The sequence below is a fragment of the Camelina sativa genome, chromosome 11 (genome assembly GCF_000633955.1).
Source record: "Camelina sativa cultivar DH55 chromosome 11, Cs, whole genome shotgun sequence".
NCBI classification, from domain to species: Eukaryota; Viridiplantae; Streptophyta; class Magnoliopsida; order Brassicales; family Brassicaceae; genus Camelina; species Camelina sativa.
In genome coordinates this window covers 8,650,304-8,668,529 of record NC_025695.1, presented here as the reverse complement: position 1 = coordinate 8,668,529, position 18,226 = coordinate 8,650,304, and the positions used below count along the sequence as shown (strand labels likewise).

Sequence of the window (18,226 nt, the reverse complement as noted above, 5' to 3'; positions counted from 1 at the left end):
ACAAGACGCGTAGAGCCTAACAAGCTTTGATGAAATCCCCAGGTTACTGCGTAAGAGGTAGGGAGGTATAAGGTGATGAACTCTAACACCATGGTCAATGGCTCTTAAGCTGTAGCAAGTCTCGAGAAGAGAAGCGAAGATCTCTGGTTCGCTGAAGGAGATACCTTTTTGAGCGGATGTTTCGAGGTCTGTAATGACGGAGTCTAAAGCTTCGAGTTGGGTCCGATGAATTGATTGTTTTCCGATCAAGAGAGGAGTGGGAGATGGTTTGGTGATGGAGAGGGAAGCGAATCCGTTGTTGTTGTATTGGTTTTGTCTTTGTTGCTTCAACTGTTGGTGATGTCTGGGTTTCTTTTTCATTGAAGAAGACGATACAGATGGATAAGAGAAGCTTGGTTGGTGTACAACGATACTCACCATCTTCTCTTTTTCTCTATTAATTTTTTTCTTTTGTTTCTCCTCTGAGTTGAGAATTCGATCAAATGGAGGGAATCATACCTTATGTAAATAATCTATTTATCGATATTGGAACTTAGAAGAAGTACCATTTTTTTTGGTTTTTTTTCTGACTTTATGATAGTACAAACAAAACCATGCAATGCGAATTGCATAGTGCAACAGAATTCAAGACTAGTGAACAAATTTTTCAGGAAGAAGTTTCTACCAAACTCGAACTGATAGTGGACTTTGGATTTACATGCCGACTCTCCTTGAATTGCTGCACATAGAAAAGAATTGCAGATGTTAACACAAATCTCGTTCTACTCAAAACATCGATAGATCTATGCGCGAAGGACTGATTTTATTGTGTCATGACAGATGGAATTCTGAAGGCGTAGAAGTTTTTATCGCAAACAAGAAAGATTTATTGAACGGAAAATGCAAAGAGAGTGAGAGAAAAGGTATACCTCAAATGAATTGAAAATAGGTAGTACATGTTGGAATATGTCATCTACTGTTCCTACTGCATTAATCTGCCCAGAAGATGAAATATCATATATAAGGCATTTGAATCAAACATTATCAACAGTTTCTCCAACCTTCCACACCAAAATATCAACTAAAAAAATGAAGATGAATGAGTTTTAAATGTTTGCAAAAAACTCACAGTGTAGAGTTTTCCTTTACTTTTGTAGTAGTCGATAACAGGACGGTTTAAAGCATTAAAGATTTTCAGACGCTTCTTCATTGTAGTTATATTATCATCAATCCGGCCCTGTAACAGCAAAAAATTCGGTTTCATGGTACTGTTAACAGAAAAACATTACAGGGGAAGGTACTGTAAGAATAAGGACCTGATTACGATTCAAGACACGCGTCACCATCTCTTCTTCAGGGCAATCGAAGAACAGTACGACATCAGGGTCTGCTCTAATCTGCAATAGTACCAAGGCACTATATTCATGTTCGTTCCAAGAGTAATCCAATGAAAGAAGTGACAAACAGACTGAGACAATACTAGACAACTCACAATGCGCTCAAATGCAGCACGGTTCTCTTCAGTTCTTGGAAAACCATCAATGAGGAACTTGCTACTGTTACTCGATTCCAGCTCTTTCTGTATTAGTTTGACTGTAACTTCAGAAGGAACAATTTTCCCATCTTTAATCAAGTTCAGAATCGTAGCCCTGAAAATTAAGATACCCCCCACATCATGAGATCACCACAAACTTTGGAGGCATCCTTTGTAAATAATATACACACAAAATACATAGATCTTTAGTCCGTCATACCCATTTTTCGTGTTCATTGCGATTTCTCTTCTGAGCAAATCACCAGCACTTAGATGTTGTAATCCAAAAGTCTCAACAATCTTTTCGCATTGTGTGCCTTTTCCACTTCCAGGACCTCCTGTGAGATTTTATATAAATCCTTGTTGAAATGTCTAGTATAGTATTTTTACTTCACATGAATGTAACAACAGATAGATCCAAGTCCTAAGTTCCAACATATTAAACACAAGAATCGAAATACTGACCTAGTACAAATGTGATGAATGGAGCTTTCTCTTTCAGCGGTGAAGCTCGTTCTTCCTGCGACAGTGACAGATAATAAACACATCATTAACGGCGGAAACGAGGAAAAAAAAAAAGACAAACAAACGAATCGAGCTTTATACCGGATTAATCATGTGTGTTGCAAAAGATTCCCCAAGTTTGAGTCCAGAAGCTGTCTACAATATGAATAAACAAGTAAACGAACTGAGTCAAAATAAAAAAATCAAAAGATTCAACCACGATTGGAAACGGAACAAGGAGAGGCGTCGTACCTGGTTGAGCGCAAGGGATCTCGATGATGATGATGATGAAGAAATCATCGGAGAAAGTGAAGCCACGCGTCTCCACATCTTCTTCTTCTTCCTTGACTCTTTGTCTGCGAGATTTCCCTTTTATTTCAGGTTTTCGATTTTTGGATTTTTTCAGATTCCACCACCAAAGAAAAATATCGTCGGGAAAACGGATCACGGAGAATATAATAATGTTAAAAGGAAGCAGTGCGCCAAATTAATTGGGATTCTTCTTCTTCTTCTTCTTCAACGTTGTCGCGACACCGTTTTGGTGGGATTTGTCTTGTTTTTTGTATTTCAGCTTTTAAGAAGCGACCTGCTGCAAAATTAATTTATGAGGAAAAAATTAATTTAAGAATAGGTCAAAAACTGAATATGACACTCAAGTAAAAAGTAAACGTGCAGCTTTCCATTTAAAGACGCAAACGCTGTGTCGTTTCTGGCCTACCTAAACAGCACGTGCTCTCCACCCACAGCTTCTCGTCCTGTCGTCCCTACTTCCATAAGCGGAATGTTGGCTTCAACGCACTTTACAATACCACATGCCACATGGGGCAGAGATGGACAAATTTGGAATGGGGCTAGACTGGACACAAGCTTAAACATATTTCGATTAAAAAGGCGATACACAAAATGTTTAAAAAGATCTAATATATGCTAACAAAAACAATAACTAGTGACATTACGTCCAAATATTTATATCAAAACCTTCAAAACGTGTAATTACGGACTCAGGCTTACGAAAACTTGCAAAAATCTTCATATAAGATAATAAACAAAAAATATATACAGATAGTCAGAACGGTTCCTGTTTAATTTGTTCAAGTAACCTGTCATGTTACTTGCATTAAGATTGATGACATCTATATTGACGATGTCTTGTTGACACAACCAAACTATATACCATTTTAAAAACTGTTTTCTCGTGACCAAATCCTCACTTTTGTTTATTACTGTAGGGGATGATGAGGCTTTTTATTTATTTCTTGTTCATCATTATTGATCTTTTCACTATCCATTCGCAGATAATCGGATTAACCTCCTCTGGGATCTCATCGTGGGGACAGTGACCTGCAAAATGAGTCTTTAAAGAATCCAGAAGAATGATTAAACGGGAGGTATTGGTTTAGGATTTAGAAAGAATTTTAATGACTTTAAAAGTTAGGTAAAATATGTTGTTATTCAATCAAGACTTTTAAAAACTCTTTAAAAATTTGGTGTTATTGGTTGTGAATTTGTAAAAAGTTATCTAAAATCTTGATAAATCTAGTGTTATTGGATTAAGAGTTTTATAAAGTCATTAAAAGTTTTATGTTATTCAAATAAAACAAAAGAATCTTGGATTGTTAATGAATTCAAATTTTATGTTATTGGTTTAGGATTTTCTATCATTTCCTTCATAACAAAAGTCATGAAAACTCTTTCATCAAATAGAAAGATTTTACAAGATTAGAAAAAACAAATCATCAAGATTTTAAAAAACTTCCTAAACAATCTCTTAGAATCCTTCATTTTTAACTTTCAATTTTCTATGATTCTAACAATCAGCAAGAACATAAAGTCATTAAAATTCTTTCTAAATCCTAAACCAATACCTCCCCTTAAGTGTTAATTTTTTTTAATTACCTGCATCAACTTTCTTAATCACCATCGTTGGACAATACTCCTTCAGTAAAAGGCTACTTTCTTATTCGGATCCGATATGGGATCTTTCATTCCCTAATACACGAATGAAAAAAATGAATACTGATCCAGTGTAATCCCTAATAGAAGTTAGATTGAGGATCCAATAAAATATTTGAAAATCTTGATACCTGTATTACTAGAGTTTTTTCCTCAAACCCTGCGAGGAGATAATTCAAAGGAAGTGAAAGATCAAAGCCGAAGATACTTTCCAAGACCATAAGCACACCGGGGTCTTGGGACTATCGTGTATATTAAGGTAACGTCACAATCATTAATATTCTTCTCGTTGAGCATTAATCAGTTAATGCAAATAAAATGAAAAAAAAAAAAAAAAAAAGATACTGCTCTTAGCATTTCAGTGATGAGAAAATCATCAGCTCTCTCAGGTTTCTGCATCATAAACAGGCAAGTTGGGTTAGAACCCCGCATATAATGATATGACCATTTTATACATTCTCTCATCCTGATGTCAAAAACGTCATATTACTTACAACTGGGTAACAATCCTTTAATAGCTTTTTGACATTGAATTGCAGGAAAAAGAGGAGAAGTCGAGCACCCAGTTGTGCACCAAATGGAACTCGCCTTTCCTGGAAAAAGAAACATGTAGGATGTATGCGATAATTATATGATAACTTCCTTCTATGTTCAAAAAATAAATCTCAAACTCTGTTAGATATTCATGCATTCTGATGATACATACTCTAGAGACTGGGAGAGGAGAGTATCCAGGTACCACATTGCCGGCACTGTTAACAAGGACAACGGACTTAACCAAGGCTGGCCAAAGGAAGGCCATTAATGCAACAAAATACCCTGATAAAGAGGTAAAACATACAGATTCAGTTAGATGTATATAATAAAACTTTGTGTCATTTTTACGCAACTACCCAGTGACTTAGAGTGCATACCACCGATTGAGTTCCCTACGCAGTGTGCTGGTTCGCCAACTACTTCAATCATAAAATCCCGCAGCAATTCAGCCCACAAAAGCTCGGTGTATATAATATTTGGCTTCTCTGATTTTCCAAAACCCAGGATTGTGATGGTCCATACTCGGCATTTGCTATTTACGATGTTGTCAACATTATCGCGATAATGCTCTAGAAAAGCACCAAAGCCATGCACAAGAAGAACAGCAGGGCCTTCATTGCCAGCCACTGTGTACTGAAACAAAGAAGTGATTCCTGTTTTAAATTCCATTAAAAAAAAAATTCAAGAATTGCAATTACAAAACTGACCAACATAGGCCATTGGAGAAATATGAGTAAACCTGAATAAGATAGCCCTTCCATCTCCAAATCCTTATAGCGTGCCTTTTTTCATCAATCCGCTCTCTATCTAGAGCCACGACAGAATACCACTGCCAAAACCAATCAAACAGCTTCAAATACTTCACAAAAGAAAGAAAGACCACAGAGATATCATTTATGTGAGTGTTTGTACCTCCATAGAGCACACAGCATCAGTTGCAGCAGCCACTGTAGCAGCTGAATATCCAAAGGGAGAAATAAATCCAGCATTTCTTTCTTTTTCATACTCGGTTGCTTCATAGTGAACCCTTCTTCTTGATACAATACCAAGACCGAGGACAGGTCCAAAAAGTTTGAAAAATGAAGCTCCCGGCCTAATTTCAGCATCACGAAGTCTTGCATGAACCCTGGTCAGTATAAAAACCGAACGCCGATCACTCACTCTTCAACAAGACGTAAGATCAATAACTTCAGAATTAATATTACCCACGTACTCTTGCCAGTCATCTCGACTTGTACCCTCCAAGTACCTCAAGTATCCTGCTAGAGCATTCAGTACAACCTCAGTTCCACCAGCAACAGTATCTCTTTTTCGTGTGACAAATACAGAGTTGTGCACCTTCTTCCGTAAACTTCCATCAATAATTGGCTCCATGCTGCTCCCCTTCGTCAAGTTACCAATCCTTTCCGCTAATACTCTTTCAGCAGATGCATGTGCCATGTCCCTCCAGCTACTTTCTTTTTCGCATAAGCTTTTCTTTATATAGTCCGTCAGATCATCAAGTGTTGGCACAGAACCTGGAGCATTTTTCATTTACCATTTCCCCTAGCGTTAAAAGAGTCACTAATCAGAAACTACTAAAGCACGAGATCCAACTCCATGACTTTTGAAGAAAACCTTACCCCACTGCAATTCACTTTCTGGAGATGAAAACCTTGCTGCAGGAACTGGCAACCTGAGTGGCAGCTTTAGTTTCTTAAACTCTTCCCAAGATTGTGGTAGATCCGTCAAATTCTGAAGGGCCAAAAAGGTATCACATAAGTAACTGGTTCTGAATCTGAACGAAAAAATTAACATTGCAAGAGAAGCAAATTCATTACTAGGCTCTCATAAAAAGGAGTCCGCCAAAGAACAACCCTCGTTGGTCCTCCAGGAAAAGAAACACCTTCCAGTTTTTTCCTAACACCGTCCAAAACCTCGCACAGATGGTATTCTACCTCTTCTTCCACAAACAAAAAGGGAGCTCGTACCTGTTGCAATCCAATAGTACATGATTTGACAAAGAGAGATCTCGGCTGAAAAAAAATTGTGAAAATGCTTTAATTAAACCTCTTTGACAAGCTCGTCAATGACAATTTCTGCATTCCCATACAGAATAAGCTGTTGGATTAGATACCCAAATCAAGTGACGCTTAGGATTCGAGCTACTTGATCTATGCAAAACCATTACACTCTCTCCTATATTCGAATTTGTTCATCTAATCGAAACTAACATTTGTAATGTATAGTGAACTTACGCGATAAAACACGGCGATCGAGAACGTAGAGAGGTATGACAGATCTGTGCTTGGAAGCAGCGAGGAGGCCAGGATGATCATCGACACGGAGGTCATGCTTAAACCACACAACCGCCGTGGAACTTTCATTAGTACTTACCGAAGACAAACAACATCTGCATCGGTTCTTCCGATGATTCCACCGGAGACGGTGAGGCAGGAAATGCGGGAGAGCGAGCGACGCCATGAGGATGATGATGGAGGAAGACCAGAATCACTGGATTTATTAGTAGTTGTTTCCATGAACTCGAAGCAGTGAGGGAGATGAAGCAAAATTGTTGTGGTGGAGACTGAAGAAGACTCTCGTTCTAAATGTGTGGTCCAGAGAGAAGGTTTTCAAACGACGTCGTACAAATTTTTCAAAGTTCAAACTTAAAAACGGCGTCGTATTTAAATTGATTGTTCTCCCCCTGAGCTCCACGGAAAAGCTTACCTTGATCTTATGAGAACCTACATAAAACCATTGCCTTTTAGCTCAAGTAACCCTGTTCACAAGTCACAACACCGTTCTTGTTGTAGTATATATATACTCTGTCTCTGTGTTCGCCTCTGTTTTCCATGCTTCCTCATAAATTTTGTAGTAATCTAATATAAACGAGTTTGCCAAGTGTGTGGTCAACTACGTCCTAGTGAGAACACCTAACATGCAAAACGACATTGTTCTCTTATTTGTCGACACTCTTTTATTAGACCCACAAAAAAAAAAAAAACATTGTCCATTTAATTCTGTTTGACTTGTTATCTTTCTGTCTGTGGAAATTAGAGCAACTTTTCAAGAAGAAGCGGCCATGGAAGGCAAAGGAGTAACCCGACGCTCTATCATAGTTCCTTCTGTTCAAGAAATGGTGAAGGAGAATATGATCACGGCGGTTCCTCCGAGGTATGTACGGTCCGGTCAAGACAAAGCTGAGATCTTAAGTGAAACTGGTTTACGAAACCAGATCCCAATCATAGACATGAGTCTTTTGTCTTCTTTGGATTCTGAGATTGAAAAGCTCGACTTTGCATGCAAAGAATGGGGTTTTTTCCAGGCAAGTCTCAAAGTTACATTGTTGTTTTTATATATATAACGAAAAAACTCAATTCTTTATAAAACAATCCCTCGTTTTGATTGTTTACTATTCTGAACGCCATATGTAATTCAGATTTATCATTGTGACATTTCTTTATGGACTTATCTTAACAGCCTGTAAACCATGGGTTGGACTCAACTTTCTTGGAAAAGTTCAAGTCGGAGATTCAAGATTTCTTCAATCTTCCCATGGAAGAGAAGAAGAAGTTATGGCAAAAACCCGATGAGATCGAAGGGTTTGGACAGTTATTTGTGGTTTCAGAAGAGCAGAAACTCGACTGGGCAGATATGTTCTTACTTACTATGCAACCTGTCCGATTTCGCGAGGCTCACTTGTTTCCCAAGTTACCTATTCCCTTTAGGTTTGCCCTCAAATATGTAAATAAAACCATGCTCACTTAACTCCACAATGCTTAAAAATTTGGTTATTGTTTCTTCAGAGATACACTAGACAAGTATTCGGCTGAAGTGAAAAGCATAACTAAGATCCTATTGGCGAAAATAGCGGTAGCACTGAAGATCAAGCCCGAGGAAATGGAGGAGTTCTTTGATGATGAGTTAGGGCAGAGGATGAGGATGAATTACTACCCGCCTTGTCCAGAGCCAGATAAGGTTATTGGTCTAACTCCGCATTCTGATTCTACAGGACTCACCATACTGTTGCAGGTTAATGATGTTGATGGTCTCCAAATCAAGAAAGATGGCAAGTAGGTTACTGTCAAACCTCTCCCAAATGCTTTAGTTGTCAACATCGGAGACATCTTAGAGGTACGTTATAAGGACGAGAGAGCCTATTCTTGGTATCATTGTAAATGTTCTGATGATTGGTAATTAATGTAGATCATAACGAAGGGGACATACCGGAGTATAGAGCATCGCGGAGTTGTGAACTCAGAGAAAGAGAGGCTTTCTGTGGCAACATTCCACAATGTGGGATTGGGTAAATACATTGGTCCGATGAAAAGTCTCGTCGAAAGGCATAAGGCTGCAATTTTCAAGAGCGTAACCACCGAGGAGTATTTCAATGGCTTGTTCTCCCGTGAACTTGATGGAAAAGCTTACCTCGATGTTATGAGAGTCTAAACGAAGCAATGCATAATACCATATGCTTCTTCTCTGTTTTCATACCTTCTACAAATAGGCAATCTCTCTGTCTCTCCTTCAACGGCCAATAAAGAACGCTTTTGCTTCTTCATGCTAGTGTTGCTCAAACGACTATCTAATTGTAATAACACAGACGCTCTGGTTTTCACGAATAGCAATAAAAGGCTTATGGCAAAATCTCCTTGTTCAAGTTTTGACTTCTAAATTTAGTAATTTTGTACCACCCGACAGAGGTTTCTGACCGCTTACTAGAAGTCTAATAACCGTCTCAACTCCAGCCAGTTTCCCAAGGTGGTTGAGGCTTTACAATAATCTCAATGTGTTTGCTCAATAGATTATCAAGAGCTGCGTTGATCCTGGATGAGGTTGAAGAAGCTAGTAAGTAAATATTTCTCCGAGGTGAGCGTGCTCAGGAAAACAACGTTTTGGAAACATACAAGAGCATTAAACTGTTAACTGTTAGTGCATCATCATTCCGTACAACTGCCTCAAAAGAGACTCTGATCAATATAAAAGGTTCTAAACTTAGTTTTCTTTGTTGCATCAACAAAATATTTCTGATAATAGATGTAAGATTTTATTTAGCAAAGTATTTTCTGTTGTTACCAATCAACCAAACACATCCACAATCCAATAAATGATCTAAAAACATCCCTCCATCTTTCGAGGTGGCCTTCTTTGGAGATCAAGGTATAATAAGTTTGCTCAAAATGTTCATGGTAAGCGACGACAAAAAGCATTTTCTAATCCGGCAGAATACTCTGCAGATCTCTAGACTCTGTAGCAGACATCGAGTTTCTTGGAAGTAAAAATCTCCGTCAAGAATGAAACGCATGAAACCTGTACCTTCTAATAATTTGGATCATCCAAATGCCCAAAAGTCTCATTCCAATGACTTGAAGCTTCTTCCTGTGTTCGCATAATCCAGATATGTTTTGCTGCATCTGCCATCTCTTGCTCTTCTAGAATTTTCTGCAATTGTCAGGCCTTAAATATCTTGGAACATAACAGACACATGCATTACATAAAGAGTGGAACCTTAACCAATGTTCTCAGTAATATTGGACATGGTGTAGAAGGACAATGTCCATATATAGACTTTTCCACAAATGCAGAATTGATGCAGAACATAAGAACTACACCAAGTAAAACCGAATTTGAATCATATCTTCAAAGAAGTGTGATTCACATAACTCCAAATTATGGTCATTTGAGATTAGCTAGATGGTCTTATATCCAAAACTCCAAATCATGGTTATTTGAGATTAGCTAGATGGCCTAAAATCCACTAGATGTGATAACCACTAGATGGTCTAATATCCACTTGAGTAGACAAAAGAAATGAAGAATGGACCAACTGCAAGATCAAAGAAGCTACGAACCTCGACTTCAGAAGCTCTTTTTGTCTTTAAGGAAAGACAGTCAAAGAGATCAGAGAACTTCTTAGTACAATCATCAAGTCTACCAACCCGGTAATACTGCTGCATTTGGTAAAACGGTGCTGCAAAGAGATTGTCTGAGTTAATCTATGAAAGTGGATGTCAAAAGGAAGGAAAAAGGTATAACTTAAGGTCCATGAAGCATGAGAACATTATAGATGAAGTGAATGCAACACAAATAGCAGAAACATAATTTAACAGAGAAGTGAATGCAGAAAGCATACTAGAAAATTCCAAGGATGTTCTTTCCTAAAAGGCGAAACATTTTATCAAGAAACAAGAAAGTGATGTCATTTTTCTAAGACTAAGCCATTTTGTATTGGAACCCAACCTTGTCCTGTCTCATCGCCATTGCTGGTTATGTTGGACCATCTAGACATCCCTTCAACAAAACAATACATTGAGGGAAATGGTTTCAGAGATCCTTTGATGGTGTAAAGCTATATCATTTCTAAACTCTGACCAAGGTTCTCTAGTCTATAACAGGCAAAAAACAAACTCGTAAACTACAAATTAGTCGTTGACGAAGAGCTCAATTACTAAAAGCAAAATGAAAAAGCAACGATTCTTTATTAAAGGTGGATAGGATCAAATTTTTTGGCTTGCTCAGGAAGAACAAATTTCCAAATTGGAACGAGTAGTAGCAGATCGAAGATGGAGAATCATAAATTGCGATCAGATGAGGGGAAACGAAGACTTACAATAACAGAACCAGAGAGCGTCGAAGCATTTGGTGCAGGACACGCGCCGTCGCACAGCTGAAGAGTCTTCTTCGTTCCCGGAGCTCATCGTGTCTGCTCAATGCGGGAAGAAGAAACGGGTCAGGTGTTGTTGTATTAGGGTTTTTTTGCCCAACAAAAAATAAATAAATAAATACATCAATTAGAATTTAAATATATAAATTTTAATTTTCTTTAAGAATAATTTTTTAATAAATAAAATTAAACATAGATGAAAAAAAAGTGTTTCTTAAACAGGACGACGAAAAGGGCGATTTGGTTTCTCTCCTAGTGGTTAAACTTTGTCTCCACTTAGACGATTACTGACGGTTTCGTCAACGTTAAGGGGCTTTATTCACTATGTGATCGTGCGACGGTTATCTCCACGAAATGAATCTCTCTTCGTGATGCTTATTTGGCGGTTGGAAAGAAAGATTTGTTCTATAAATACCGAACTCTGGATCTGCAATTTCTCCATCTACGTTTTTCGATTCCTTTATTCATACTCCTATTTCAATACCTTTGTTTCAAGCTTCTCTCAATGGCTGATAATCTCCAACAAAGAGTACAAGATATCAACTTGGGTGCCGATGATGCTTTGCTTGCAATTCCGGAAGTTGTGGTGGCTAATGCTGCAGCAGAGAATCGTTTTATTCTCATTGGTCGTCCAGTCATGCCGCGCCGTCAGAATGTGCGTTCCATCATTGCGTCTATGCCCAGAATTTGGGGACAGGTTGGTGTCGTTCATGGTCGTATGGTGGGTGGTAATCACTTCCAATTTATCTTTCCTACTGAAGGAGAAATGGAGTTGGTTCTTCGTCGTGGACCTTGGGCCTTCAATGACCGGATGTTGATCCTCCAACGCTGGTACCCCAATGACAATCCTCCTCTTATTGATTCATCCCTTTCTGGATTCAAATCCGTGGAATCCCGTTCCAATTTCTCAACCTTGAAGTCATCTCTTACATTGGTCGATCGATTGGTAATCTCCTGGATGTTGACTATGATGCGGAGGCTGCTGCTAGAGTTGAGTTCGTTCGCGTCCAGATCCATTGGGACATCACCCTTTCACTCTGATTCCAGCGCCATATCCAATTTCAACAAGGCATCAACACGCTTCTCCGATTCCGTTTTGAACGCCTCAGGGGTTTTTGCGAGGTATGTGGTATGTTAACACACGACACAGGTGCTTGCATTCTGAAAAATGGTGGTGAAGAACACTTTGACAACAACGATAATGATGAAGACCCTGGTCATCCTGCAAACCTAGGCAATCATGGTGTGGTCATCCGAGAGATTGATGAAGAAGATCAGATTCCTGAAGCTGCACAAGAGTTACCTGCTCCTGCTGTTCGTCCTAAGGCTGAGACTACTGAGAACCACGCTGCTCTTCCATATGTCAGTCCTATGGCTCTTGAGGACACTGATACCTCCATGGATGCCAGAGGTAAACGTAAGAGAGATGATTCACCTGAACCTGCTGAGAGGTTGGAAAGCACCAAAGCCAAAAACTTTGATGCTGGAGAATGTAGCTATCCAAGGGACAACATCAGTCCCATTGATCTTGACATAGGCACGGTGGGCCCTATACCACCACTTCCCCCGTGAGGACAGCCGCTTGGAACTGTAGAGGATTAGGCAATGACCTCGCAGTTCGACGTCTAAAGGAGATAAAGAAGACTTACTCTCCAGACATCATTTGCCTCTTTGAAACAAAACAAGGATACGACGCTGTACGAGACATAGTTGCAGAGCTAGGATATGATCGGGTTGTAACAGTCCCTCCTGTAGGTTTAAGTGGTGATATCGCACTTATTTGGAATAGTCGTATTTCAGTTTCAGTTCTTAGTCATTCCCCAAATCTTGTAGATACGCATGTTCAAGTTAATGGAGTTGGTTTTTATTTGTCGTGTGTTTATGGGAATCCAAACCCATCTGTAAGACACTTAGTTTGGGAACGTCTACAACGGCTTGCGGTGAATAGAAATGGTCCCTGAATATCTATTGGAGACTTTAATGAGATTAAGAACAATACTGAGAAACGTGGAAGCCCTCTCCGATCTGAAAGCTCCTTCTTAGACTTCCGGAAGATGATTCAAGTTTGTGATTTTCAGGACCTTAAGTATACTGGGAATCCTTTTTCTTGGGTAGGTAAGCGCTATAGTTATGATGTTACCTGTTGCTTAGACCGTACTATGGTAAATTCTGAGTGGTTAGCTCAATACCCTGCGTCCCATGTGGAGTTTCTGGAGCTCCTTGAATTAGACCATAGACCGGTTATCACTACCATCTCAAATGACTTTACACCCTAGAGAGGTCATTTCTATTTCGACTCAAGAATGGTAAACAAAGAAGGATTCAGTAATGCTGTGGATAAAGGATGGACTTCTATGAGACCTGGGCAGCAATGTGCCTACACTCTCGACTCAAAGAATGCAGTCGATCCATTTCTATTTGGAATATAGGAAACAGAACAAACTCCCAGGAAGAGATAGGCATACTGAAGAAACGACTTGACCAAGCTCACACAAATGGCTCCCCTATGCACCATATTTGTGACCTCCGAATGAAACTGAGCTGCGCTTATAAGGAAGAAGAAGAGTTTTGGAGAATCAAAAGCCGGAAAGTATGGCTAGCAAGTGGTGACCGCAACACCAAGTATTTTTTCGCCACAGCAAAAAGTTACACTGCCCGCAATAAACTGTACTCGATTCTTGATGATGAAAGATTTGAGCATTGTGGAGATAATCAGATTGGTAAAGTAGCTGAAACATACTTCACAAAGCTTTTTAAAAGCGAGTTGACACCACAGAACAACCATTATCATGTTTTTTGAGATTTCAAGCAAAGAATCACACCAACGATCAACCAGGATTTAACAAAGCCAGTCACTGAGGAGGAAATAAAGACAGCAGTTTTTGATATTGGTGCTAAAAAGGCTCCAGGACCTGATGGTTTCACTGGAGCTTTCTACCAGAATTTTTGGAATACTACTAAAGACGCAGTCACACAGGAGGTTCGTGCTTTCTTTGATCAACGAGACTTCGACAAGTCACTCAACCATACCAACATCTGCTTAATCCCTAAGACACCTGAAGCGAAGCATATGAGTGAGTTCCGGCCAATAGCTTTATGCAATGCCAGCTATAAGATAATCTCTAAGGTTTTGGTTGGGAGATTAAAACATCATTTGCATGGTATCATCTCAGAGGAACAGGCAGCCTTCATCCCTGGTAGAATTATAACGGATAATGTACTCATAGCACATGAGCTTATCTATGCGCTCAAAGTGAAAAGGCGTTGTGCAAATTCCTACATGGCGATAAAAACGGACATCACCAAAGCTTATGATCGCCTCGAGTGGGATTTTCTACAAGAAACAATGTTTAAATTTGGGTTCGATGTCAGATGGATTCAATGGATCATGATCTGTGTCAGAACTCCAACTTTTTCAGTCAACATAAACGGCAACCCTCAAGGTTTTATCCAACTAGAAAGGGGAATTAGGCAAGGTGATCCCCTTTCTCCCTATTTATTCATTCTTTGTGCTGAGGTTTTAAGTCATATGATGAAGAGGGCTGAGGCTCAAGGTCTGATTAAAGGAATGAAGATCAGCAACGCTAGTCCTTCTGTGAGTCACCTACTTTTTGCGGATGACTCTATCTTTTTCTGCCAGGCGAATATTAAATCTTGCATTGCTATCAAAGACATCCTTTCACAATACAAGCAAGCCTCAGAACAACAAATCAACACTAGAAAGTCTGCATTGACGTTTGGTAAAAGGGTTTCAGAAGCCACTAAGACGTAGATACGGCATCATCTACAGATTTATAATGATGGTGGGTGTGGTAAATATTTGGGACTGCCAGAACAGTTTGGTCGTAAGAAGAAAGAGCTTTTTCAATATATTGTGGAGAAGGTTCAAAACAAAATGAAAGGTTGGAATAATAAATTTCTATCTCAAGGTGGGAAGGAGATTTTACTAAAGGCGATAGCACTTGCAATGCCGGTTTATACGAAGAATTGTTTTAAGATTCCTAAAGGGATCTGTGAAGAAATAGAGAGAATTATAGCATACTTCTGGTGGAATACTCAACAAAATGGTAATGCGGTGCATTGGGTAGCATGTGATCGCTTAAAGTATATGAAGAAGGAAGGAGGACTTGGATTTCGTGATATAGAACGGTTCGATGAAGCTCTACTTGCCAAACAAGCCTGGAGAATACTACAACATCCGAACAGCCTTCTGTCACATATTCTTAAAGGTCGATACTTCTTCGATTCAAATATACTCGATGCTACAAGAGGAACATAGCCTTCTTTCGGTTGGCAATCTTTATTATGTGGTCGTGATCTCCTTAAAAAAGGATTACGATTTATGGTTGGAGACGGATTAAGAATCAAGACATGGACTGATCCTTGGTTACCAGTACATCCTCCTCGACCACCACGGTTAGCTGCGAATATACAAGACGACTCATCCAGTGTAAACACTCTATTATTGCCAAATCGAAGCGGTTGGAATGAGAGTTTAATTCGTGAGACGGTTCATCCGGATGATGTCAGTCATGTTCTACGGATAAAGAAGAGTCATTGACAAACTCAGGACTACCTTGGATGGCACTACACTAAAAACGGTTTATACTCAGTCAAGTCTGGCTATTGGCTTGCAACCCATCTTCCAGAACAGGTATTTCAAGTTAGACCTCCTTTTAGAAATCCGCAACTAAAAACAGAAATCTGGAAAACAAAACTTCCTCCAAAATTCAAGCACTTCCTCTGGCATATGACTTCTCGTGCTCTAGCTACAGGAGATGAACTAGTGCAACGACATATCTCTTCTAATCCATTTTGCAAACAGTGTGATCAGGTTGTTGAAACTACTGAACATCTTTTTTTTACATGTCCTCATGCTATGCAAATTTGGAGATGTTCTAATATCCCTATCAGAAGTCTTCTAAATCCAAATGAGCCCTTTGAGGACAAACTGAAGGCGATCTTAGACTTTCATAAACAGAGGAGTCACTATGATCGACTATCCCTCCTCCCATTCTGGATTCTTTGGAAAATATGGACAGGTCGTAATAAGCTCATTTTTCAGAGGAAAAATCTCAGTTGGCAGAGATTGTTGAAGGAAGCAAAGCAAGAAACAGATGAATGGTTAGCTATTATTCCTCCACCCCCACGAGTTGCTACCCAGGTTCAAAGTTCTACCAGCAGTAATAGAAAGAACAACTTTAATTGGCAAAAACCACCCTATGGATGGGTTAAGTGTAATTATGACGGTAGTTTTCTAAATGCTGACAGACAAGCAACATCCGGTTGGATGTGCGAGATAATCAAGGACAGTTTAAGAATGCAGGTCAAGCCACGGGATCTAAAGTTATGTCAGTTTTTGAAGCTGAGTGTCAAAGCTTAATATTTGCTATGCAACAATCATGGAGTAATGGGCATAAAAATGTTATCTTTGAAGGTGATTGCCAAAGGTTGGTCAAGGCGATCAATTCTTCTTCTCTGCATTTTGACGTCTATAACTGGAGAAAAGACATAAAAGGCTGGTCGACGAGATTTGATAATGTTATCTTCCGCTGGACATCAAGGCAATCGAACCTTTTGGCGGATCATTTAGTTAAAAATCAGCGTGAAAGAAATGTTGAGTTCTCTTTATACTTTTCAATCCCTCTATGTATTTTGCCTGATTTCAACTCTGTATTTGCTAGTTCTTAATCAATGCAGTTGAAGGGTTAACAAAAAAAAAATAAACAAATTTGGGTGCAAAAGTTTTTTCGTCAAAAAATAAATAACCGTTTGTCACATAAACCCAAAATTAATTTTGTCGATCATATTAGAAATCAATATATAAAATTTTAAAATCATAAAAAGCATAATATAAGTGTTTTAAAACCACCATATATATATTAAAATCCATATACATAATTTTCCTCAAAAAATAATTTTTAAATCTTTTACTAATCCTACATTCCTACTAGATGTTTGTGAAGTTTTTGAAAATGTAACAATGTTGTAATACTTTCTGTAAAGAAAACTTGATTTATGGTATTTTAGCACATGTGCTAGGGGTGCAAGAGCACAGGATCCAAGGGTCCAAAAAAAGTTTTTACATGTTAATTTTTTTATATAAAATAATATAGATATATTTGGGTGTATTTTATAAAATAGCACGAGTCTACCTAAACTTTGCGCCGAGCCTGTATTTTAGAATAATTCTCATTCCAAATAATTGAAATATTACACTTGTATTTCTATATCAATAAGGTTTAAGGTTTCACTATACGTGTGTATGATCGACATGTCGTACACTTGTATAACATATGGAAAAAAAAAAAATTCAAAAAATACTTGTCTACTAACACAAAAGCTAACAATGTTTCATTGGCAAAGTACATTGAAGACAATTTAGATATGAAGACCAAAACTGTTAGGAGGATAGTGATAGCTTCGTCAGTCCCGTGGATTACTCAAAAGAAACCGTTTAATATCATAATCTTATCTATAAAGAAGCCAAACGTGCGATGATTCATTAGACATGTGAATATATATGTATATGGACTCTGACAGGCCCAGTCCGTAAAAGAACCAGAGACCACCCACAGACAGAGTTTTGTGGGAGTTAGGGAGGAATATTAGTCAAAAGGTTCATGTTTAGTCAACGTGATTAGAGACTAAAGATATACAACAACAACTACTATATGTCTCTATCTTTAATGTTATTGTAACCAAAAAAAAGAAAAGGCAAATTGGCATGGCTCAAACGTTACGTTAGCTCCTTCGCTTTACAGCTTTTTATTTTTCCTATTTTAAAATCCCAAAAATGATTTACTTACTATATACAAAAACCATTTTCGTTGACCAAAAATATAAATACAAAAACCAGTTTGTTTGGTTATCCTGGTATCCATAACCAAATTACAAAATTAATTGTAGCTTAACGTTGTGATATCAAAATAAGATTACTAAACCGGATTAGTTTTCGTCCTTTAACCAGGAATTCGAATTAAGTCTTTGATTTTTTTATTCAAACCTACAGTTACATTTTCCCTAATTTCTCTCTCTCTTTCTTTTTCTACATATAATAAAATTTTGTTATA

The 18,226-nt window shown here is 38.4% G+C and overlaps 3 protein-coding genes and 2 pseudogenes across 6 annotated transcripts in view; 1 reads left to right on the top strand and 4 right to left on the bottom strand.

Moving 5' to 3' along the window:
- LOC104722440 (pentatricopeptide repeat-containing protein At4g25270, chloroplastic-like) overlaps window positions 1-439 on the bottom strand; it is a 3,399-nt gene extending 2,960 nt beyond the window's left edge. For 2 of the 3 annotated variants that reach the window (XM_019232877.1, XM_019232876.1), the window contains exon 1: window positions 17-439. In XM_019232877.1, coding sequence (XP_019088422.1) covers window positions 17-420 — 404 coding nt within the window. In that variant the 5' untranslated portion in view covers window positions 421-439. The remainder of the gene's footprint in view (window positions 1-16) is intronic. The other variant, XM_019232878.1, reaches the window with a different exon arrangement.
- On the bottom strand, window positions 500-2,873 carry LOC104722441 (probable UMP-CMP kinase 2). The gene is made up of 10 exons (XM_010440600.2): window positions 2,736-2,873; window positions 2,270-2,606; window positions 2,120-2,173; window positions 1,979-2,033; window positions 1,734-1,851; window positions 1,472-1,628; window positions 1,296-1,376; window positions 1,109-1,216; window positions 909-974; window positions 500-718 (listed from the first exon to the last, which is right to left on the bottom strand). The coding sequence occupies exons 2-10, from the start codon at window positions 2,345-2,347 to the stop codon at window positions 647-649; spliced, it is 789 nt and encodes a 262-aa protein (XP_010438902.1). The 5' UTR covers window positions 2,348-2,606; window positions 2,736-2,873; the 3' UTR covers window positions 500-646.
- Window positions 3,025-7,082, bottom strand: LOC104722442 (annotated as a pseudogene).
- LOC104722438 lies at window positions 7,505-9,149 on the top strand (annotated as a pseudogene).
- LOC104722437 (uncharacterized protein C227.17c) lies at window positions 9,514-11,253 on the bottom strand. Of its 2 annotated transcripts, XM_010440595.2 has the most exons (4): window positions 11,100-11,253; window positions 10,730-10,780; window positions 10,342-10,460; window positions 9,514-9,931 (listed from the first exon to the last, which is right to left on the bottom strand). In XM_010440595.2, the coding sequence occupies exons 1-4, from the start codon at window positions 11,185-11,187 to the stop codon at window positions 9,809-9,811; spliced, it is 381 nt and encodes a 126-aa protein (XP_010438897.1). In that variant the 5' UTR covers window positions 11,188-11,253; the 3' UTR covers window positions 9,514-9,808. The 2 variants fall into 2 exon arrangements, with proteins under 2 accessions (XP_010438897.1, XP_010438898.1); XM_010440596.2 differs by lacking the exon at window positions 10,730-10,780.

What these genes read in the sequence shown, in the direction of transcription:
- LOC104722441 (XM_010440600.2), bottom strand. Translation starts at nt 2,347, where the DNA reads ATGTGGAGACGCGTGGCTTCACTTTCTCCGATGATTTCTTCATCATCA. An exon ending in ATTCATCACATTTGTACTAG is followed by an intron (nt 1,852 to 1,978) that starts GTCAGTATTTCG and finishes AAAATCTCACAG; the next exon opens with GAGGTCCTGGAAGTGGAAAA. An exon ending in GTGCTGCATTTGAGCGCATT is followed by an intron (nt 1,377 to 1,471) that starts GTGAGTTGTCTA and finishes GTACTATTGCAG; the next exon opens with ATTAGAGCAGACCCTGATGT.
- LOC104722437 (XM_010440595.2), bottom strand. Translation starts at nt 11,187, where the DNA reads ATGAGCTCCGGGAACGAAGAAGACTCTTCAGCTGTGCGACGGCGCGTG. An exon ending in TGGCGATGAGACAGGACAAG is followed by an intron (nt 10,461 to 10,729) that starts GTTGGGTTCCAA and finishes ATCTCTTTGCAG; the next exon opens with CACCGTTTTACCAAATGCAG. An exon ending in AAAGAGCTTCTGAAGTCGAG is followed by an intron (nt 9,932 to 10,341) that starts GTTCGTAGCTTC and finishes TGACAATTGCAG; the next exon opens with AAAATTCTAGAAGAGCAAGA.